The following is a 24542-nucleotide window of genomic DNA, read 5'->3' as shown; positions in this document are numbered from 1 at the left end:
CAATTAATCTCTCTTCCCAGGGAACTCTGGGGATTGTTACCTCTGGGAGGTGAATAGAGGAGGAGAGGGGGGGAGGGGAATTCTGTGGCTCAAGCAGAAATCCACTGCTCTAGTGGAACAGCTGTGTTGGATACCACACAGACCCATCACAGACCACACAGACAAAAATGACTCCTAAGAGACACCAGGGAAGTCTTCTCCCAGTCCGGGATTAAATTGTGGACTTTTGCTACCACAAGAGGAGGTGATGCACGGATGGCCCTAAAACAGGTGTTTCCCAGATGTTATTGGACTCCAGCTGCCAACATTCTAAGCCAGCACGATCAATGGTCAGAGGGTGGTGACCTCTGCAGTCCAATAGCATCTGAAGTACTTCGGGGGCCCCATCCCTGCCCTCTGTGTTCAGAGGCAAATTGTCTTCAGATATTAACTGCGAGTGGCGCGGGACTGGGTGGCGGAGAAGAGATTAAACAGGGAGAGGGGCAATCGCCTTCCCGCCTGATTTACAAGCTCCCCAGACGCGTCAGTCTGGCCAAGATGCTGCGCTAAACGGGGATCCAACCCGCCACGTTCAGCCCCCCCCCAATCCCATTTACAGGTCTCCCAGTCAGTGGCGTAGCGTGGGTTGTCAGCACCCGGGGCAAGGCAAGTAATTTGCGCCCCCTAACCCGTGGATTTGCGCCCCCTAACCCGTGGATTTGCACCCTCTAACCCTAACCCCCAGATGTTGCGCCCGGTGCGGCCGGCCCCCCCCTGCACCCCCCACGCTACGCCACTGCTCCCAGTCCCAACTGGGCTGCGGTTCCCCCAACCAACCCGTGATCCCCTTGCACTGGGCGACGGCGTCCTCCTGGGCCCTGGGCGAAGCACCCCGGGGTGTCCTGGGAGTGCGGGTGGGCGCCTAAGCCGCATCCAACGCTCCAGAGAGGACGTGCGCTTCCTTTTCCGCAGCAGGAGCGGCGCCTCTCCTCTGCTGCGGCCGCCCCCTCCTCGGCGAGGGCAGGGGGGCAGGAGGAGGAGCTCCTCTCCGGGGGCGGCTTCCCTGGGCCAATGGAGGCCGGGCACTGGGCTCGAGCTGGCCAATGGCGAGCGTGGGGGGGAGCCCGAGGAGTGGAGGGGCGGCTGCGGCAGCCAGGCGCTCGCAGAGGCTGGCGGCGCGCAGGCAGAGCGAGGCTGGCCGTCGGCGCAGCAGCTGCAGCAGGCGCTGTCCGCCTTCCGTGGTGCTGAAAGCGCCTCCTCCCGCTCGCTCGCTCGTTGCTGTTGCTGCTGCCGGTGGCCGTCGAGGGGCAGCGGCGGCTGCTGTGCTCCATGGACGAGATGGAAGAGGAGCTCAAGTGCCCGGTGTGCGGCTCCTTCTACCGGGAGCCGCTGATCCTGCCCTGCTCGCACAACCTGTGCCAGGCGTGCGCCCGCAACATCCTGGTGCAGACGCCCGAGGCGGACTCGCCGCAGAGCCGTCGCGCCTCGGGCTCCGGCGGCTCGGCCTCCGATTATGACTACCTGGACCTGGACAAGATGAGCCTGTACAGCGAGGCGGACAGCGGCTACGGCTCGTACGGCGGCTTCGCCAGCGCGCCCACCACGCCGTGCCAGAAGTCTCCCAACGGCGTGCGCGTCTTCCCGCCGACCGTGCCGCCCGCCGCGCACCTGCCGCCGGCCTCGGCCGCTTCTCTGGCGCCGGTGCCGCGCAACTCCTGCCTGACGTGCCCGCAGTGCCACCGCAGCCTGATCCTGGACGAGCGGGGCCTGCGCGGCTTCCCCAAGAACCGCGTCCTGGAGGGCGTCATCGACCGCTACCAGCAGAGCAAGGCGGCCGCCCTGCGCTGCCAGCTGTGCGAGAAGGCGCCCAAGGAGGCCACCGTCATGTGCGAGCAGTGCGACGTCTTCTACTGCGACCCCTGCCGCCTGCGCTGCCACCCGCCGCGGGGGCCGCTAGCCAAGCACCGCCTGTTGCCCCCTGCCCAGGGCCGGGTCAGCCGGAGGCTCAGCCCGCGCAAGATCTCCACCTGCACCGACCACGAGCTGGAGAACCACAGCATGTACTGCGTCCAGTGCAAGGTGCCCGTCTGCTACCAGTGCCTGGAGGAGGGCAAGCACTCCAGCCACGAGGTCAAGGCCCTGGGTGCCATGTGGAAGCTCCACAAGGTCAGCCCCCGGGAGTGTGTCTGTGGGCGGGCGGGAGGGGGGGGGAGAGCTTTTATTTGTTTGCTTATTGCATTTATACATTACCCTTTGCTCCAAGAAGCTCATGGTTCTCCCCACTCCACATTGCAACCCACAACAATTCCGTGCGAGGTAGGGTAGGCTAGGAGACAGTGGCTGGCCCAAGGTCACCCATGGAGATTCAAGGGGGGATTTGAACCCTGGTCTCCCAAGCCCTAGTTCAACACTCTAACCACTAGACTATAGGGCTGGCATGCAGTAACCTGGAGGCAGCTCCTGGTCCATGGGGGGGGGGGCTTCTTCCCATCTCTCCTATCCATCCATCCATTTCATTTCTCTTCTCTCTCCATCTCTTTCTCTCTCACTTATCTACCTCTTCACTTGGTTCTGTTTAAAGGTCTTCAGTCTCCAACTCTCCCTCTCCAACCCCCCTCTCTTTTTCTCTCTCTGCCTTCCATCAGCCCCGCCAACCAGATGTTACCTGACTACAACTCCAGAGCCCCCACCATGGCTCACTGGGGCTGATGGGAGTTGTAGTCCCAAGCAGCTGGTGGGCACTAGTTGGGCAGTCAGCTTTGAAGAGTTCCCTTCCTCCCTTTCCATCTCTTGACTCCCTTCATTGCCCCACTTCGTCTTTTTCTGCAGGGTCCCTCCTTAGGGTTCATCCACACCATCCCTCAATGTGAATAGCAAGCTTCCTGGCCCTCCGTAAATTTTCATTTGCCCATAGGACACTCTCCTCTAAATCACTGCCTCCCCACACTTTCCTCTCACTCCATACGGATTTTCTCATACCCTCTCATTTTTAGAGCATGCCTGGTATGTGAAAATCCAGACTGGGGAGAAGGAACGTTTGTGGAGGCAGTGATTTGCAGGAGAACGTCATAAGGGTAATGGAGAATCAGTAGATGTACATCCATATTAAATGACAGTATGGACGAGCTAACACTCTCATCCTTCCTTCCTTCCTTCCTTCCCTCCCACCCTCCCACCCCTTTCCTATCATCAGCCAGCTTCCTCCCTACCTGACTAATCAATCCCACCCCCCATCTCCCGCCCCCGCCTTTAATGATTCAGTCTCAGCTCCATGTAAACAACCTTCTTCCCAGTCTTTGCTCCTCGGTGGGCTTCCAGGAGTCCCTTTCCAGACCCCCCCCAGCTGCTGCCCCTCCTGTCTGTCAGCCAATCCAGCTGCTGCTTGGGGTGTCTCTCACCCTGATTTCGAAGCACAGAACTGCTGGGGCTCCATTGCCTCTTTTCCCATGGCTCTTGCCACCCCCACCCCCACCTTCTTGGCTGCTGTTCAAGTGTTTGCACCAAGCTGCCTGCAGTGCAAAGCAACACAGACCTGGGGGTGGGGGGCATTTGGGGGTGGATGAATTTAACATTGACAGATGAGTGGGTGTGGGGGGTGGTCAGGAACAGGGATGGAATAGACTTTGTTATGCTGCAGCCCTCGACTGTCCTTACATCACCCCTGGGACTGCCCAGGCTTCCATTGCCTTTGCCCACATCCAGGCGATGTTCCCCACAGAAACCCCTACAAGCTTTTCTTGCAAACGCCCCTCTCATTTTTCAGTGAGGCGGCAAAGGGCAGGACCAGATATCTGGAGCCAGGGGTGGTCGGCAGGGTGCTGGGATCAATCCTGGCTTGGGGCAGCTGTTTCGGGTCTCTCAGCTGCATTTCTGTGTTGCCATATGCACAGGAATGTGTCGTGTTTATTTTGTTAAGAGGGGGAAACGCTTTGCCTGTGCCTGCCAGAGGTGATATTTTCAGCACTGTTCCTTCACTGACGACAGAGCTGGCCATTGGCATTGGGGGAAAAATGAATTCTTGGGTTCAAACGAAGGGTCTGTGGAGAGAGGGGCTTTAAGCCAGTGACAGATCTCAAGAGCATCAGAGGAGATTTCGGAGGCTGCTTTCTGGAGGATTAGATTTCTCTCCTGAATGCTGACCAGCTTCTCTGCAAATTATTTCAGGTGACACTTGATGTTGCTTGATGCTGCCTTTGCCAACCTAGTGCCCTCCTGATGCTGTCGGACTGCAACTCTCATCGGCCCCAGCTGGCACAAATGCAATGGGAGTTATAGCATCTGGAAGACATCAGGTTGGCAAAGGCTGGCTGAATAAATATGGAGCAGCCACTCCAGTGGTGGGTGGGAAGAATGAGATGAGGGGTACGGTTTTAGACTCCCACCAAACCCACCCATTCTACACCCCACTCCACCCACCCACCGGCTACCCATGTCTAGCTGTCACAGGGGATCTGGCTGCAGGATAGTGACCCTGCCTCTGAGGTAACTAGGGCAGAGAAGCGACTCTGATGTGGCTGGATATCCCCTCCTCCCCCACGTACCCTGATGGAACACGTAAGCCGGGCATCAGCGCATGGATGCACATCGGCATAATTGATTCCCCTTTCTCTCACACACCCGATCACCCTCACTGAGCTGTCTGGGCAGGGAGCCAGGATGTGGCACGTTCAGTATGGTGTGTGGCAAGAAGCCACCTAGTGACACATTTATCCCTGAAGAGGGTTTGGCGGTGGTGATTTTTTGCTTTTTGCAAATGTCGCACCCGGACTGTGAAGTCCATGTTCCAATGCGCAAACCAGAAGCATCTGCCTCTGTTGGAGATGAAGTGCATGTACACCCATCACCGTCGGTTGAAACTCCAGCTATGGTTCTGCCTGGTGTAGCAGAACCAACAGTGTGTGCAAAATTACGGCTAAGTGTTGCATCGTGAGCAAGGAGACCCTGTTTCCTCTCTGCTCATCCATGAAATGCAAAGTGCCCTCAGGGTCACAAATGTGGGGATAATCACACTGCCTCGCTCTCCTCCTGGTTTTTGCATGGATTGCTGAAACAATGTATGTGGTATGCTATGACTTAACAGCAGCCAAAGCTTTTAGCTTCAGGTCTCATAGTCAATACAGCGGTACCTCAGGTTAAGTACCTAATTCGTTCTGGAGGTCCGTTCTTAACCTGAAACTGTTCTTAACCTGAGGTACCACTTTAACTAATGGGGACTCCCACTGCTGCTGCACAATTTCTGTTCTCATCCTGAAGCAAAGTTCTTAACTCGAGGTAATATTTCTGGGTTAGCGGAGTCTGTAACCTGAAGCGTCTGTAACCTGAAGCGTCTGTAACCCGAGGTACCACTGTAATGAATTTAGCGCTGCTCAAGGTGCCGTGTGAGAGGTGGCAATGGGACATTTCTCCTCAAGCCACATGAACCAGGAATACACAAAATGTCAATTTTTGCGGTGGGAGCATTTGGAAACAAGGGTGCCCTACAGCCAAGGCACTAGCCTTGCCTTCTGCAACCTGGTGCGCCCCAAGTGTTTTGGACTACAACTCTCATCAGGTAATTATTGGCTGGGGGGTGCAGACCAGGGTTGGCCATAGACAGAGGGGAGGTATTGGAATCAGAGCCAGTGATGGGCAGAACTGGACAGAGCACCCCATTTCTCTCTTTCAGCCACCCTCTCTCTCTCTCTCTCTCTCTCTCTCTCTCTCTCTCCCTCCCACTTCTTTTCTCTCTTTCTCCCACATTCTCCCTTCTTTTCCAACCTTCCTTTCTCTCTCATTTCTGTCACCACCACCCCATCATAAAATCATAGAATTCTAGAATTGTAAGGGACCCTTGGGGCCATCTAGTCCAACCCCCTGAAATGCAGAAATCTCAACTAAAGCATCCATGACAGATGGCCACACAAACTCTGCTTCAAAACCTCCAAGGAAGGAGAGTCCACCACCTTCTAAAGGAGTGCATTCCAGAAGGTTCTTTCTCATGTTTAGTTGGAATCCATGTCACTTAAATCCATGGGTTCAAGTCCTACCCTCTGGAGCAGGAGAAAACAAGCTTGCTCCTCCTTCCATGTGATAGCCCTTAAGATATTTGAAGATGCCCATTACATCTCCTCTCAGTGTCCTCTTCTCCAGGCTAAGAACCCCCAGGCTAAGAACCCCCAACTCTCCAGGCTAAGAACCTCCAGGCTAAGAACCCCCAACTCCCTCAACTGTTCCTCATAAGGCTTGGTTTCCAGACCCTTGATCATCTTTGTTGCATGCATTACAGCTTATCTGTTAGATGGATAATAATAATTTAGATGAGTAGGCGAGGATATTTTATTTATTAATTATCCATCCTCTTTCTCTTGCATGTGAGAATGCTATTATTATTATTATTATTATTATTATTATTATTATTATTATTCAGTACATGGATACACAGTGTTTTCATCCCCACGGGCTAGGGAACAGTGGCCGGCCCAAGGCCATCTCATGAGTTTCAGGACCTCTGAGCCCAGGTCCCCTCAGCCCTCGCCCAATAATTCCACTTCAGCAAAGTGGCATCGCTGCACCAAAGTCAACTTGCCTGGCCCAGTTCTGTTAAGAGGAATGCATTTAAAATCAGCCTTCTGAAATACATTTTAATTCATCATTGTAATGAATTCTAATGATCTTCCGAGACATACTGAATTGCCTCGTTTTCGAGACCGTAATTCATAGATATCGACAGGTGAACGGCCAAGTAACTGCTATTAGACAAAATGTGGTGGTGGTTTCCTTTTTGCAGGCAAGGGGTTTAGGGTTGGCCCTGCTATTAGATCAAGTAAGGCAACTGCCTCAGGCAGCACTGACTCAGGAGTAGCAGCAGCAGTTTCTGGCTGTTCCTTCTGGGTCCCCAGCCAGTCTCTGCTGTTTCCACATGGCCACTCCTGCCCCACATAAAAATCTGACCTGCTGCCTCAGGCATGGTGGGGAATGTCACCAGTGTGGAAGTAAGATGTAATTCTATATGTGGAATTAGGGGATGGTCAAATTTTCTTCTGCCTCAGGTGGCAAAATGCCTTGGACTGGCCGTGGATGGCATCAAACAAAACTTCCTGGAGAACTCTTTGGAGAAAGACACAGGGCCTGGGACTTCACCTGCTTTTCATAACCAAGCAAAAGTTGTCCATGTGGGAATGTTGAGGATAGTAAAGTAAAGGTAAAGGGACCCCTAACCATTAGGTCCAGTTGTGACCGACTCTGGGGTTGCGGCGCTCATCTCGCTTTACTGGCCGAGGGAGCCGGTGTACAGCTTCCGGGTCATGTGGCCAGCATGACGAAGCCGCTTCTGGTGAACCAGAGCAGCGCACGGAAACACCGTTTACCTTCCCGCTGGAGCGGTACCTATTTATTTACTTGTACTTTGATGTGCTTTTGAACTGCTAGGTGGGCAGGAGCAGGGACAGAGCAATGGGAGCTCCCCCCGTTGCGGGGATTCGAACCGCTGACCTTCTGACTGGCAAGTCCTAGGCTCTGTGGTTTAACCCACAGCGCCACCCGCGTCCCGTTGAGGATAGTAGGAGAGGATATATTGATTAAATATTATCCTTCCTCACTCACGCTAGTGAGTCATGTAGCACAATCCCTTGTACATTGCAGTAAGCTAGTGGATGGATTCGTGAGAATCATTTGCGTTAAGCAACCCAGATTGGATTGTTCCTGGTAAATCCCCTTTGGTTCCCTCTTAAAAACCATAGTGACACGACAGTCTTCCTTTAAAAGTAATGCTAAGGTTTACTTACATTCAGTTCACAGTATGGTCCTGAAGGCAGGCTTTATCTTGTAGTTACGGTTACAGAGAAAAGTGTGGGTTCATCTTCTGTGAGGGAGGAGCCCTTGTGTTGCTGGCTGAGAGCCAGCAGACAGCAGACAGCAAAATGGAGAGAAGGGATCAATAGAGAGCAGCATAAGAGGAAGATGGCTGCGTGAATAGCCCCTAGACTCTAGACCCAAAAGCTTGGTTACACCCAAAGCTTGGTTACAACTGACTTTGCCCTCATAGAGGATGGGGTCCTTTGATGACTGGGAGCACTGGAGGTCATATTTCTGAGCAAGGAACCCCCCCCCATCTTCTACCCAAGGACTTTAATGGAGGGGGCTCAGAAAAGCAGCTCAGAGTGAATTTTTGTAAGATACAGTGGTAACTCGGTTTAAGAACAGCCCTGTTTACGAACTCCCTGTTTATGAACTCTGCAAAACCGGAAGTAGTGTTCCGGTTAGTGAACTTTACCTTGGTCTACGAACAGAAGCCGAATGGTGGAAGGGTACTGGCGGTGGGAGGCCTTATTGGGGAATGTACGTTTCCGAGCACAATTCAAAGTGTTGGTGTTCACCTTTAAAGCCCTAAACGGCCTCGGTCCAGTATATCTGAAGGAGCGTCTCCACCCCCATCGTTCTGCTCGGACACTGAGGACCAGTGCCAAGGGCCTTCCATCCAATTGGGAGGCCGGTATTATTGTCTCCTTTAAAAACAAATCTAAATTTCAGATAGGGTCCTGTAGAAATCGCTGAGCTACTTGGATCAATGGTCTGACTCAGTGTAAGAGATCATGAACACTGGTAACCAGTGTAGATCTTCAAATGGAGGAGAAATGTGACCATTGCAGTGGGTCCTTACTGGCAACTTTGCTGCCATATTTAATCCTGACAATAAAAGCCTTAGAAGGAAGGCTAGTATCCTTGTCTCAATATTTTAGATAGGGTGGGACAGGGGCTGAACAAAGAGCCCCCTAGAACAGGGGGCAGCAAACTTTTTCAGCAGGGGTCTGGTCCACTGTACATCAGAACTTGTGGGGGGCCGGACTATATTTTTTTTGGGGGGGGGAAATGAACAGATTCCTATTCCCCACAAATTAACCCAGAGATGCATTTTAAATAAAAGGGCACATTCTACTCATGTAAAAATACGCTGATTCCTGGACTGTCCGCGGGCTGGATTGAGAAGTCCTAGAAGGTTCATGCTCTGTGCACATTGGGACTGTGAGTGTGGAGCCAGGAGAATCTGCTCAAGCCACTGTTGCAGCACCTTCAGTTTGGCAGCTCTCAGTGCACAAGAAAGTAGACCATGCAGGGCATCTAGCAAAGATTGCCAGGGGGATTGCTCAGCAGTCGAGGAAGTGTGAAAGGAAATGTTGGCGCCTAAGCTTTGCACGTTGCTTGTTGCAAAGGAACCGCACTCCAGGAAATTATTTCGCTTCTTTTTCTGGTCGCCTCACCTCCCAAAGGATCTTGTAGAGTTGGAAAAAGGCTAGCAAGATGGAGATGGAGATGGAGATGGAGATGGAGATGGAGATGGAGATGGAGATGGAGATGGAGATGGAGATGGAGAAACTCCACTCTGAGAAAAGTTTGCAGCATTTATTGGGACCTTTTAGTTTAGAGAAAAGGAGTAGAATTTCTTCTCCCTCTTTAACTGCATTAGAAGTCCTGGACTTAGAGATCCCACTAGATAAGAGTTTCAAAAAGCATGGGGGAAATGCAGAGAATACCATATTTTTTGCACCATAACACTCACTTTTTTCCTCCTAGAAAGTAAGGGGAAATGTCTGTGCGTGTTATGGAGGGAATGCCTACTGATGGCGGGGGGGGGGGGGATCTGCTGCAGTCGTGAGCAGAGGATCCATGGTTCCCCTTCCTTCCCTCCTCCGTGGCTCACTTTGAAACAGCAAAGCGGGAGAAGAGACACTGAGTGGGGAAGAGAGAGGGACAGACAGCCTGCTTCTTTAAAGGAGCAAAGCGGGAGAGGAGAGGAGCCGCTTACACGAGTCCTGTCCGGTTGGTTCCTCCCCTTATACCCCTCTTCTTCATTATTAGCAGCATCCTTCTCCACCCACCCCACATGTGCTCCTTGTCCCTTGAGTGCTTTTCCTTCCCTCCCCACTTAAAACGTGGTTACAAAGCACGGATCCACATGGATCCTCAGGATTTTTGCACTGGGTCACCCCAAATTCACCATCAGATCACATAGCATGTCCATGGCTACAGCTTGCACCAAAAAAATCACACACCCACTGTTGCCTGGGGCCGCAGTGGTGCAAAAACATGGTTACAAACATGGATCCACATGGATCCTCAGGATTTTTGCATTGAGCTACTCCAAACTCACTGTCAGATCACATGTCTGTGGCCACAGCATGAACCACAAAAATCATACATCACTGTTTCGTTTAGATTTTTTTTTTCTTGTTTTCCTCCTCTAAAAACTACGTGTGTGTTATGGTCCGGTGCATGTTATAGAGCGAAAAATACGGTACTGCACAAAACAGTGCCCTAAAATACATACCTGGACTTGTTTTGATTAATGTCTGCAGGAGACTTTGTGGATATTTAAGTTATAATTAGAAAAATCTTAATAATTATTCTTAAAGGAAACAGCTTACAAGAAGTAAATAAGGAGGCCAGATACAGGATAAAGGAAGTCTTTTATTTGGTTGTTTGTATTGTTGTATGTTATGTTTATTGTATTTCTGTACTGGGGGGTGGGGTGGGGGTTTATGTTATGTTGTAAATAAAATTTCCAATAAAAATTTAAAAATAATAATAGAAGTCCTGGATTTGGAAAAAACAACTGGGATAGAAACAACAACATATTTTTTTTTAAAAAAAGACGACAAAAATGCACTCTCACAATTCAGAGGGGGGAGTGGGAGTGGCAGCACCCCACAGCCGCCAATCAGATGTGAGGCTGGTTTCTTAGGCATGCATGTGGCTCTGTGGACTTCCTGTGCTTGTGTGCCTCCTCCTGGCAAGGATGGAGGGGGAAATGGATACTGTTTGCACTTTTCAAAATGATACCCAAACTGAAGTCCAGTCTCCCCTTCTCTGAATTTTGCAATGCAGTTCTACAACCAGGCAATACCTACAAAAATGTATATATGGCAGGAGAAGTCACCAACAGGCCCCAGGGTGGGTGACAACAATTTAAAATTGGGAAATAAAAGCAGTTAAAACAAATTACAGTCACAGAAATAGGGTGAAAACAAGAGGTTGAATGCATTCTTTTAGAAGAAATTGCATGCAAAAATATGCATATTAGTCAAAACTTCACACCAAGATGTGTTTATCAGGGGGAAATCTCCATTGAAATACTGATGAACTTTTATAGGGTTCTTTTTTAAATTGCAAATTGTTGCAGAAATGTGGAGAAATGCATTTAAAGCAGCTTCATCCAACCCAAACTCAAGGAATGGTTGAGGGAGTTGGGGGTGTTTAGCCTGGAGAAGAGAAGACTGAGAGGCGATTTGAGAGCCATCTTCAAATATCTGAAGGGCTATCACACTAGAAGATGGAGCAATATTGTTTTCTCCTGCTCTGGAGGGTAGGACCCCAGCCAATGGATTCAAATGTCAAAAAAGGAGATCCTTATTAAACATGTGGAAGAACTTTCTGACGGCAAGAGCCATTCTACAGTGAAATGGAATTCTTTGGACGGTGGTGAGCTCTCCTTCACTGGAAGTTTTAAAACAGAGTTTCCTTAGCTGTGATTCCTGCATTGCAGGGGTTGAACTCTGCCGTTGTTGTTTAGTCATTTAGACCCCCTGGACCAGAACACGCCAGGCCCTCCTGTCTTCCACTGCCTCCTGCAGTTTGGTCAAACTCATGCTGGTAGCTTCGAGAACACTGTCCCACCATCTCGTCCTTGGTCGTCCCCTTCTCCTTGTGCCCTCCATCTTTCCCAACATCAGGGTCTTTTCCAGGGAGTCTTCTCTTCTCATGAGGTGGCCAAAGTCTTGGAGCCTCAGCTTCAGGATCTGTCCTTCCAGTGAGCACTCAGGCCTGATTTCCTTCAGAATGGAGAGGTTGGATCTTCTTGCAGTCCATGGGACTCTCAAGAGTCTCCTCCAGCACCAGAATTCAAGAGCATCCATTCTTCGGCGATCAGCCTTCTTGATGGTCCAGCTCTCACTTCCATACATCACTACTGGGAAAACCATAGCTTTAACTATACAGACCTTTGTTGACACGGTGATGTCTCTGCTTTTACGATGCTGTCTAGGTTTGTCATTGATCCTTCATGTATCACTGCCTCTTCATGGATCACTGCCTTGCCATGGCGAAGGGGCTTGAATAACTCAGAGAAGCTATGAGCTATGCCGTGCAGGGCCACCCAAGATGGACAGGTCATAGTGGAGAGTTTTGACCAAACGTGATCCACCTGGAGCAGAAACCAGCAAGCCACTCCAGTATCCCTGCCAAGAAAACTCCGTGGACAAAGACAACAGGTTGGACTCTACAATTCCATTATTCTTAGCAGCCATGGAGTTTTCTGGAGCATCTCCTTGACTTCACAGGTGGTTGTGGGGTGTGAGAATGAAGAAGGACCTTCCTTCACAATTGCAGCTTTCTTCGCCACTGCATTTCTGCCCTCTCCTGCTCCCTCCCTCGCTTTCCTCCTCTTCCCACTCTGCGTTTCCACAAGTGCAGCCCTCTTGAGCTCAGGAGGCGGAAGAGAGCCTGCCTGGCAAGACACAAACTGCTCTGCCAGCTCTCCGGTGTCATCCAGGCCGCCTCAGGGCAAAAGGGCGCTGGGTGCAACACGGTTTGCCACGCATGAGCTTCTTCTCCCGGCGGTCTCCTCAGCCAAGCTGTCAAAATATTTACCCAACATGGGATGCAGCCTGAAAGAAACCTTGCTCCCCTCTCCCCTGCTGGGGAAGGTGATTTTTGCCTGCGGTCAGAGATGAGATCAGTTCTCTGAAGCATCCTTGCAAGAACAGAAAGGAGAGGTGGCAAAGCAGTTGGTGATGGGCGACTTCAGCAACAGGCGAGGGGGCTGCCGATCTTGGCTTGTGCAATCTTTCAGGTCCTGTGGGTGCCTTTGGATACCTACCTTTGCAATCTGCAGTGGTAAAGCCCAGATACAAGTTTAACGCCTCCATGACAATGAGGCCTCCAACACCGGTTAATCCCAATTCTTCTCAAATTCTTATTTCCACACTTCGATACAGGTTGCGTTCATGGGATTTTGTTGCCTTCCTCTCTTAAATCACTAGAGATTTGGGGCCTGGGAGGTGGAGTGATGCTAGAGGAGGTAATTTGTAGCAATTAGCACCTGGCTACAGTCATTCCAGGGTCAGGGATGCAGGTGGCACTGTGGGTTAAACCATAGAGCCTAGGGCTTCCCAATCAGAAGGTCGGTGGTTCGAATCCCCGCGACGGGGTGAGCTCCCGTTGCTCAGTCCCTGCTCCTGCCCACCTAGCTGTCTGAAAGCACACCAGTGCAAGTAGATAAATAGGTACCGCTCCGGTGGGAAGGTAAATGGCATTTCTGTGCGCTGCTCTGGTTCGCCAGAAGCGGCTTAGTCATGCTGGCCACATGACCCGGAAGCTGTATGCCAGCTCCCTTGGCCACCACTTACCTTGGCCGCTGTTTACCTTCCCGCCGGAGTGGTACCTATTTATCTACTTGCACTTTGACGTGCTTTCGAACTGCTAGGTTGGCAGGAGCAGGGACTGAGCAACGGGAGCTCACCCCGTCGCGGGGATTCGAACTGCCGACCTTTCGATCGGCAAGTCCTAGGCTCTGTGGTTTAACCCACAGCGCCACCCGTGTCCCTTGATAAAACAGGGAGGGTGGTAAATGTGTGCCACTTTGAGCTCCCTGGAGAAAGAAGTGGGAAAGATGTTTGTGTGTGTGTGTGTGTTAAATTATTGTCTTGGAAGCACCACCTCCTTTGGTCTGACACCCAGCGGGGCTCTTCTTGCATTCTAGAGCAGGGATGAGGGACCTCTGCCCCCTCCCCACTCAGGATGTTGTTGAGATTCCAGCTGTCATCACAGAATCATAGAGTTTGAAGGTGTCTCCAGGGTTATCTAGTCTAACCCCTTGCAATGCAATCTCAATTAAAGCATCCATGACAAATGACTGTGGGAATGTTCAGAGATGCAGGAAAGGATATATTGTCTGATTATAGCCTTTCCAACTTGTGTAAACAAGTTACACTTTAGCAGAGTAACATTCCCCTTTTTAAACTTGCAGCAGATGAGTTTGCTCAGGCTTGCTAAAGCCTCTATAATAACTGTTCTGGTATCCCCCCCTTATTTCCTCATAAAAGATAAGACACGACACAGTGTTCTATAAAAGTATTAAAAGAGTTTACTCACACATCATTCTGTTCACAATCAGATCCCAGAAGGCAGACTTAGCTTAGAAAAGTAACATACACCTGGAAACTATCTCATAAGGAGACAGTCCCTTTATCCTCTCTTGGCTGGAGCATCTTTGGCCAAGCAGATGTTGCTTCTTTGATGCATGTAGTCAAAGAGAGAGAGATGGCTGCCCTGCCCTGTCCTTTTGTCGTTACCTGCACAGGTGAGGCCACACCCACCTCTAGTCACATGCAGAGGAAGTCTGTCCCAGCCCAGAAGGAAACAGGAAGTTTACCTGCTGGCTGGACAAACATTCCTCCCCATGTGTAAAGATGTTCACTCTAGGAATGTTGTACTTGACTGCTCTTGTGTTTCACATCCCACAAAGACCATCCAAACGCTTGTTTGAAACCTCCAACAAAGAAAAGTCCCCAACCTCTTACTGTCAGAAAGTTCTTCCTGATGCTGAGTCCAAATCTCCTTTCTTGCAACTTGAAGTCATTGGTTCAAGTCCTATCCAGAGCAGGAGAAAACAAGATTGCTCCATCTTTCATGTGGCAGCCCTTTAGATATTTGAAGAAGGCTGTTGTATCTCTCCTCAGTCTCCTCTTTTCCAGGCTAAACCTACTCAGCTCCTTCAACCGTTCCTCATCAGGCATGGTTTCCAGACCCTTGATCATCTTGGTCGCCCTCCTCTGCACACCTTCCAGTTTGTCAACATCCTTCTTAAATTGTGGTACCGAAAACTGGACACAGGACTCCAGAGTAATCTTATGCAGTCAACATTTCACCAGCTTCTCCACAAGACTATCATGGGAGACTTTGTCAAAAGCCCTGACTATTGGTCATGTTACCTGGGGATGATGGCAGTTGGAGTCCTGCTATAAGGGAGAGTGACATGGGTTCACCGCCCTTATTATAGAGATTCCCGTGAGCCTAGAATCTATTTAAAGCAAGGCTGCTCTTGAGATGGAAGACCAAACTTGTAGGGAAACCCAAAAGTCACCAAATCTAGCAGCCGCCCTCACTGAGACATCTGCCAAACAAATTACTGACAGATGAAACAAGGCATTAATTTCTCAGATTTTCAAGGGCATGCATGAAGTCTTTTCTTGTGAGGAGTCCCCATTGTGCGCCTGGAAGGGAAGGATGTAAACAGAACCATGCGCAACATCAAAAAATGTATCAAACTGCTGAAGGAAAACCACCAGCCATTTGTCACCCATGGGAAATTGCATTGTTCAACACTGGGAGTTTGCGCCTTGTGAGAAATCATGCTCAGAGACAAAACTTGGGGTGATTCTTCCCAAAATATGCATATACATATGCTTCACAGGTAGAAGCTTCAGGGTTCAATCCCGTGTATCTCCGAAGCAGGATCTGAGCCCAGGAGCCCTCTTGCCTTTCTGTGCATTCAAGCAACTGGTATTCAGAAACATTGCAAAGCCATCCTAGATAGTAACCCTCAATAGTTCTCTCCTCCATGAATTTGTCTAACCCTGTTGTAAAGCCATCCATATTGGTGGCCATCCCTGCCTCCTGTGGCAGTGAGTTCCAAAGTTCAACAATGTGCTGTGGAAAGAAATACTTCCATGTATCTTTCCTGAAACTCCCAACATGAAGGGCTCCTTCACACTTCCCTTTGTCCCACAATTTCATCTGTTCATCCCTAGGCATGGGTCTGAGAGATCTTTCTTTTGTCCTCCCACTTTCCCCAGTGTTGGTGCTGACCTTTAAAGTCCTAAATGACCTCAGCCCAGTATACCTGAAGGAGCGTCTCCACCCCCATCATTCTGCCCAGACACTGAGGTCCAGCTCTGAGGGCCTTCTGGTGGTTCCCTCCCTGCGAGAAGCCAAGTTACAGGGAACCAGGCAGAGGGCCTTCTTGGTGGTGGCACCTTCCCTGTGGAACGCCCTCCCCTCAGATGAAACAAAATTCAAAAAATCCTTCCAGTAGCATCTTGGAGACCAATTGAGTTTGTTATTGGTATGAGCTTTCATGTGTTCATGCAATGGAAGGAATTTTTTTATTTTGTTTCGACTACGGCAGACCAACACGGCTACCTACCTCCCCTCAGAGTCTGTCTAGTCTAGTCTAGTCTTAGGCGAAAGGGGTCAGGAATGCTGTTCAAAGATACTGAATCTACCAGCTGTTTCTCTCTTGATGTTTCCTCTTCTAACTGTTCCTCACCCAGTATTTCCCAGCTTCTCCCTTCTAGACCATGTCCCTCTGCAACAACTGTTCTAAATCAATACTATCCTCCTGCCTTTGGGGAAGTTCAGGAGAAGGGGACGGGGCTCCCACCATTGCATTCCGTTCCTCTGGGCCCATAACAAAAAATGTCAGAAGCTCCGCTACGACCGAGCTACTCCTCTGGTCGAGTCCTCTGGAATCGCCTCCGATGATGATTTACGACCTTAGCCTCTGATAAGGCTCCAGAGTAACGCAGAATATCCAGCAGCAGGGAAGGCGCTGAGAAATATGAGCTACATTGCAAAGACCGTTTTATTTCTAACTACACCAACAGAAAAGAAACATAAATGCTCTCTCTGTGAAAGCAGAGAGCAACTGGAAAAACAAAGGAACAGGAAACCAGTAACGTCACATCCGTCTTCCGTGAGACTTCCAACAGCCTGGAATCTCTGGAATGCAAAACAGAGTCTTGTGACTCCAAGCACTGAACAATGGCATAAACAGAAACCAACACATTCCTCCTCGGTCCCTGACAGCCTGTGAATACCGTATTTTTCGCTCTGTAAGACACACTTTTTCCCCTTCAAAAATTAAGGGGAAATGTATGTGCGTCTTATGGAGCGAATGCAGGCTCCTTGGCTTCAGCGATAGCAATGCGAAGCCTCCGAAGCGCAGAGGGAGAGCTCCCCCCGTGCTCCAGAGGCTTCGCGTTGCTTTCGCTGAAGCCGCCTGAAGCCCCCGGAGCACAGCGCGAACTCCCGCTGCGTTCCGGGGGCTTCAGGCAGCTATCCGCAAGCCTTTGGAGTGCAGCAGGAGTTCTCGCTGTGCTCCGAAGGCTTGCGGATAGCCGCCTGAAGCCTGGAGAGCGAGAGGGGTCGGTGCACACCGATCCCTCTTGCTCTCCAGGCTTGGCTTTGCTTCGCTGGAGAGGCGCTGCACAGTTTTCCCTCTCTGCGCAGCGCCCCTTCAGCAAAGCGGGAGGAGAAATGGAAGGGGCTCTGTTTCTCCTGCTGCTTCACTGAATGGGCGCTGAGCAGAGAGGGGGAGAATTATTTTTTTCCTGTTCTCCCCCTCCTATGGTCCGGTGCATCCTATAGAGCGAAAAATACGGTACTTTCTATACCATCTTCTCCTTCCCTATCCCCAGCTTGCCTCACAGTCCCGGCCACACCCCTTGCCAGGATCCTATTCCACCGCTTCCTCCTTCTCCCCGTCGTCCTGCCAGTTCATGACAGCAAGCCAGAGTGGTGTAGTGGTTAGAGAGTCAGCCTAGGACCCGGGAGAAAGCAGGGTTCAAATCCCCACTTGGCCATGAATCTCATTGGGTGGCCCAACTTACCTCACTGGGTTGTTGTGGGGATAAGCTGGGGGGCGGGGTGGGGGAAAGAACCATATAATCCGCCTTGAGCTCCCTGGAGAAAAAGATAGGATATAAACGCAATAAAAACCAAAGGCAGAAATGAACAGGTAGGAGATGTACCATCACATCCCAAAACACAAAAATCGAGACTGTGGGTTTTTATTCTCTTTCAAGTGTGGAAAGAGCATCGCTCATACGGAGGAGAAATCAATGCGCTCCTCTGTGGAACAAATTAAAATGCCCTGTTCATCGTCATCCACCCTCTGCTTCCCATTCGAATCCAGAGTCCGGGTCCTTTAGCTGCTTCTGTATTTGGCTAATCCTTCTCTGTCTGCTTTCTCTCTCTCTCTCTGCCTCTTCTTTCCCTTCCTCCTTTCTCTGCTCCCCCCTCTCCCTTCACTCCCTCCCCAGAGGTGCCTTCCTTCGCTCTGCTCCAGTAATCTCATTTCTCCCCCAAGCAACACTTTGGCTTTCCAAGCACAAAAAATGGCCTGCTAATTACAATCTGGGCGGCCTCCTCCGGAACCGAAAGACACACACACACACACACACACACACACACACACACACACACACACAGTCCTTCCTACTCCAAGGTCATCTGAGCACAAACCTTCTTTTGCAGAAGCTGCCAGCCCCCGTACCCCCCCCCCCCAGAGTGCTGGAATCCTTTAGTGGGTTGCAAAAGGCCAAAAGGAGGAGGGCTGGGCGGCTTAGACAGATCCCCTGTGCAATTTCCACAAATCAAGCATCCCAGCAAGCCGTAAGCCCACCCAGCCCTTGCCTTCTCCGGAGCAGCTGTCTGAAAGAACCACTGATAATCCTCCAGCAGGCTGAGCCATTGAGCGAAAGCCTCTTGGGATGAATGGGAAGGGATTGCAAATGTTACAGGGGTTGACGTCATGCCTGGTGTGCAATCTCCAGGAAATAATGTACTTTTTTCTCCCTCCCCCTCGTACATTGTGGAGGCATCCTGGCCTTCAACCTTCCCATTACTTATTTAATTCCGCCGGGGAGTTTCCTGGTTGCGGATTCGAGAGGCTTGCTGGTGTCGAACATAAGAATGTAACATGAGCCTTGGCCCATCTAGTCCAACCTCCTGTTCTCCCCCCTCCCAATTCTAATTAAATTTTCTGTTTTACCATTTAAAATACTCATCTTTACATCCTTAAGATACCAGTGACTTCCCTTCTTCTCTTTCCGTGCTTCATTTTACAAAACATAAACCCCTGCATATTTTATATAATCTAGACCAGGCATGTCCAACAGGCAGATCGTGATCTACTTGTAGATCACTGGACGTCTGTGGTAGATCACCAGTAGATCACTGGCTCCCCTCCGAAGAAGCTCAACAACTTTGGCTCCCCTAAAAAAAGCTCAACATCTTTGCCCTGCACCCCCAAAAAGGGAGTAGATCACTGCCAGTTTTTAACTCTGTGAGTAGATCGCTGTCTCTGGGGAGTTGGCCACCCCCAACTAGACCATTCAGTATTCCATTATTACGTCCATCAAAACTTATAAACACTGCTGAATTTATCTTAATGCTGCCCACGTTTTCAAATGAATGTAATTTTCCTCCATATATTCAATAAACATTTTCCAGTCTTCTTTAAACGTATGTTCTTCTTGCTCTCTTATTCTATATGTTAAGTCTGCAAGCTGCGCATAGTCCACCAATTTAAGTTGCCATTCTGTTCTTAGGTAAAGGTAAAGGGACCCCTGACCATTAGGTCCAGTTGTGACTGACTCTGGGGTTGCAGCACTGATCTCGCTTTATGCCCGAGGCATTAGGGCGGCCCCGATCCTCTGGTGACTTGCCTATCCTGGCCTGGAGGCGAGCCCTCCTCCTGCGGGAACTTAGTTCCCTCCGCCTCTCTGCCCTGAGCCTCTGGACCCAGAGGCAACCTCAGCTTCCTCTGACGGGGCTGAGAGTGGAGCACCTGCAGGCAATGGGTCCTCCATCACCTCAGGAGCCAGAGCAGACTCAGCTGGTGCCTGCACCTGAGGATCCAGCACAGGTGAGGACCCTTCAGGCTCAAGCCCCAGCCCTGGCCCAGCTGGCTCTGGAGGCGGGGAATCCTGTGCAGGCTGGGATCCCTCAGGTTCAGCCTCCGAGTCCAAATCCCAGGCCATCACAGATGGATTTATACCAGACCATCCACACATTGTCCTGCTTTCTTGGTTAGTCTGTGATGATCTTCCAATGCTATTCCATCACTGCCATCTGTAGGGACTGTCTAGAGCTATAGGATTTCAGTGAGGATTTATGGCTTTTTTATAGATTGTTTGGAAATGAAGCTGTATGCTCATCCTGAAACTTCTGCAGGCACAAACATTATTTAAAGCAGGATCACCTATAACCACCCAGATATAACCGTGAGCGCAAATAATCATGAATGGACGATAAGCGGTATGCCTGGAGAGTCGATTAGTCATGAGGAAGAGGGCATAGCTTTGCATCCTAAATCTTGAGCATAAATAAGAGTCATAGAATCATAGAATTGTACAGTTGGAAGGGACTCCAAGGACATCTCGTTGACCCTCGGGGTCCCTTCCAACTCTACAATTCAATGATTCTGTGATCTAGTCCCTGCGACGCAGGAATCACAACTAAAGAATCCCTGATGGATGGCCACCCAGCGTCTACCTTGTTTCAGGAAGTTTTTTATGTTTCACGTTTTAGTATGTTCTGATATATGCTGTGAGCCACCCAGAGTTGCTGGGGAAACCCAGCCAGATAGGCGGGTAAAGGACCCCTGACAGTTAAGTCCAGTTGTGGACGACTCTGGGGTTGCACGCTCATCTCGCTTTATAGGCCGAGGGAGCCGGTGTTTGTCCGCAGACAGCTTCCAGGTCATGTGGCCAGCTCTGGCGAACCAGAGCAGCGCATGGAAATGCTGTTTACCTTCCCGCTGGTGCGGTACCTATTTATCTACTTGCACTGGTGTGCTTTTGGACTGTTAGGTGGGCAGGAGCAGGGACCGAACAATGGGAGCTCACCCCGTTGCAGGGATTCGAACCACCGACCTTCTGATCGGCAAGCCTTAGGCTCTGTGTTTTAGACCACAGCGCCACCCACCACCCTGGCGGGGTATAAATAATAAAATTAATAATAACAACAATAATAATTGAAAAACCTTGAATGAAGGAGAGTCCACCACCTTCTGAAGGAGTTTTTTCCACTTTGAACAGTTCTTGTTGTCTTGTTTTTTAGCTGAAATCTCTTTTCTCGTCATTTGAATCCATCGGTTTGCATCCTGTGCTTTGGAGGAGCAGAAAACCAGCTTGCTCCATCTCCCCTTCAGATATTTGAAGATGCCTATCATATCTCCTCTTAGTCTAGTCTTCTCCACGCTAAGCCAAACTCCCTCAGCCGTTCCTCATAACTTGGTTTCCAGACCCTTGATCATCTTGGTCGCCCTCCTCTGCACACCTTCCAGCTTGTCAACACCCTCTCTAAATTGTGGTACGCAGAACTGGAAGCAGTATTCCAGGTGTGGCCTGACCAAAGCAGAATAGAACGGGACTATTACTTTCTTTGATCTGGACGCTAGACCTCTGCGGATGCAGCCTAGTACATCTGGGCTGCATCAATAGGAGTATAGCATCTAGATCAAGGGAAGTAATAGTACCACTGTATTCTGCTCTGGTCAGACCTCACCTGGAGTACTGTGTCCAGTTCTGGGCACCACAATTCAAGAAGGACACTGACAAACTGGAACGTGTCCAGAGGAGGGCAACCAAAATGGTCAAAGGCCTGGAAACGATGCCTTATGAGGAACGGCTAAGGGAGCTGGGCATGTTTAGCCTGGAGAAGAGGAGGTTAAGGGGTGATATGATAGCCATGTTCAAATATATAAAAGGATGTCACATAGAGGAGGGAGAAAGGTTGTTTTCTGCTGCTCCAGAGAAGCGGACACGGAGCAATGGATCCAAACTACAAGAAAGAAGATTCCACCTAAACATTAGGAAGAACTTCCTGACAGTAAGAGCTGTTTGGCAGTGGAATTTGCTGCCAAGGAGTGTGGTGGAGTCTCCTACTTTGGAGGTCTTTAAGCAGAGGCTTGACAACCATATGTCAGGAGTGCTCTGATGGTGTTTCCTGCTTGGCAGGGGGTTGGACTCGATGGCCCTTGTGGTCTCTTCCAACTCTATGATTCTATGATTAGCTAAATAGGACTTTACATTTGCTGAGAATTCCCTCTCTTTCTGAAATCTAAATGGCGGAGGGGTGTCACCTGTATCTAGTTTGTGTATTTCTTGATTGTGTCTAGTTTTGTATTCCTTGGAAAATCTTCACCCTGAAGCTTCTCGGCAGTGCCCCCACCCTGTGTTTTTCCATGTTACTTGAGGGGGGGGGGTATTGAGTGGGAGCAGGGCTGATGAGTGGCGTCATTTTAATTAGAGAACCCTCCGTTGATTAGCTCTCCATCTTAATGATCTTGCTGCTATAAATTACCCAGAAAAGAATTGACAAAGGATTGCATTGGGTTCCCCCCCACCCCCTTTAGAGAGGCAACTGTAAGGTCGTTTTCTACTTCGTTAAGCCTGGGTGCCCTTCCCCCTTCTCATCCCTCATCTATCCTAGGACACCAGCTCCTTTTCCAAGACTGAAGTCGTGGGAGAAGAGAAAAGCACTTTAACCTAGACAAATTTCCGGTCACTGCACACTGGTGATCTTTGCTCTTCCTCCAAAATCTGTTAATGCAAGCGGAAAAGAGACGGGGTGTGCAGAAAACTCCATCAGGACATAAGAACGTGAGATTTAAATAGGAAGCTGCCTTGTGTAGTGCCAGAGCATTGGTCCCGATAGCTCAGTATTGTCTACACGGACTGGCAGGTTCTCTTCAACCCCTACCTGAAGGAGCGTCTCCACCCCCATCGTTCTGCCCGGACACTGAGGTCCAGTGCTGAGGGCCTTCTGGCGGTTCCCTCATTGTGAGAAGCCAAGTTACAGGGAACCAGGCATAGGGCCTTCTTGGTGGTGGCACCCACCCTGTGGAACGCCCTCCCACCAGATGTCAAGGAAATAAACAACTACCAGATTTTTAGAAGACATCTGAAGGCAGCCCTGTTTAGGGAAGCTTTTAATGTTTAGTAGACTATTGTATTTTAATATTCTGCTGGAAGCTGCCCAGAGTGGCTTGGGAAACCCAGCCAGATGGACAGGGTATACATTATTTATTTATTTATTTATTTATTATTATTATTATTATTATTATTATTATTATTATTATTATTATACATGGAGATGGCCCAATCGCCTTCTCAATCCAGCCCATGGACGGTCCGGGAATCAGCGTGTTTTTACATGAGCAGAATGTGTCCTTTTATTTAAAATTCATCTCTGGGTTATTTGTGGGGCATAGGAATTTGTTCATACAGTGGTGCCTCACAAGACGAAATTAATCCGTTCCGCGAGTCTCTTTGTCTTGCGGTTTTTTCGTCTTGCAAAGCACGGCTATTAGCAGCTTAGCGGCTTAGCGGCTATTAACGGCTTAGCGGCTTAGCGGCTTTAAGAAAAAGGAAACAAACTCGCAAGAACTCGCAAGATGTTTCGTCTTGCGAAGCAAGCCCATAGGGAAATTCGTCTTGCAGAACGACTCAAAAAACTGAAAACTCTTTCGTCTTGCGCGTTTTTCATCTTGCGAGGCATTCGTCTTGCGAGGTACCACTGTATTTTTTTTTCAAAATATAGTCCAGCCCCCCACAAGGTCTGAGGGACAGTGGACTGGCCCCCTGCTAAAAAAGTTTGCTGACCCCTGTATTCTTGCTGCAGTTGTAGCATATACAGTAAAAACAATTTTTTATCATGCTTATGAATCTCTGTACCTACAATATGAAGTAAAAGGGCTTCTGGCTTTTTAAAAAAATGTCTATTTCAACATTTAAAAAATCTCATTACAAGTATGTCATTTCCCAAAAGTCCTTTACTTTCTTACATTCCCACCAAATACAGTAAAAAGTACCTTCTTTTTCCTTACATTTCCAACATTTATTGGGTCCTTTCCAACTCTATGGGATGCGAGTGGCACTGTGGGTTAAACCACAGAGCCTAGGACTTGCCGATCGGAAGGTCGGTGGTTCGAATCCCCGCGATGGGGTGAGCTCCCGTTGCTCGGTCCCTACTCCTGCCAACCTAGCAGTTCAAAAGCACACCAGTGCAAGTAGAAAAATAGGTACCGCTCCGGCGGGAAAGTAAATGGCGTTTCCGTGCACTGCTCTGGTTTGCCAGAAGTGGCTTAGTCTTGCTGGCCACATGACCCGGAAGCTGTACGCCGGCTCCCTCGGCCAATAAAGCAAGATGAGCGCCGCAAGCCCAGAGTCAGTCACGACTGGACCTAATGGTCAGGGGTCCCTTTAACTTTTTCCCAAATCTCTCATTCTATGGAATTAAGCAGGTTCTTATGTTCCAATGTTCCAGTAACCTTCTGCATACAAAGCAGACGCTTCGCCACCAAGCTGTTCCCTTCCCCTTGCTTTTGTGCTACCATCCATTTGCCTCTGAACTCCTGGCATAAATCTTCCAGTGGTTCCTTGTCACTGAAAAAGCCTCCATGTCTGCATTGATGCACCAGCCGTGCAGTGAATTCAGGGCACCCTATTTACATAATGTGGAAGCAATTGATTGCAAGGAGGTGATGAGTAATTGTCTCAACAGCCCGGGCTCCATTTACTGTTTCCTCGCCTGCCGCTTCAGCAATCAAACTGCCGCCTGATGGAGCTTTTTCCATTGAGAGCGTGCAAAAGATCCGGAAGGAAATTCTTCCTCCAGTGCCTTTTCCTTCTGCTTCCCAGGAGACTCCATAAATGGCCTGCCCTGGAAAGGGGCTGGTTTAGGGATGGTGGTATAGCAGGGACCCTTTTAAAAACCAGGGACCTATGTCTGCGATTTCATCT

General features: G+C 49.8%; 1 protein-coding gene across 6 annotated transcripts in view; it reads left to right on the top strand.

Moving 5' to 3' along the window:
- The first annotated feature begins 1163 nt into the window (after positions 1–1163).
- The window catches only part of TRIM9 (tripartite motif containing 9), a 72272-nt gene continuing 48893 nt past the window's right edge, over positions 1164–24542 (top strand). For 2 of the 6 annotated variants that reach the window (XM_083514898.1, XM_083514896.1), the window contains exon 1: positions 1169–2145. In XM_083514898.1, coding sequence (XP_083371024.1) covers positions 1309–2145 — 837 coding nt within the window. In that variant the 5' untranslated portion in view covers positions 1169–1308. Of the gene's footprint in view, positions 2146–24542 lie in introns of all 6 variants that reach the window. The other 4 variants (XM_083514897.1, XM_083514901.1, XM_083514899.1 and 1 more) reach the window with 4 other exon arrangements.

The sequence above is a fragment of the Podarcis liolepis genome (genome assembly GCF_965112155.1).
Source record: "Podarcis liolepis genome assembly, chromosome: 1".
Taxonomy (NCBI): domain Eukaryota; kingdom Metazoa; phylum Chordata; class Lepidosauria; order Squamata; family Lacertidae; genus Podarcis; species Podarcis liolepis.
The sequence above is the reverse complement of the archived record's forward strand: the minus strand, read 5'-3'. Positions and strand labels throughout refer to the sequence as shown.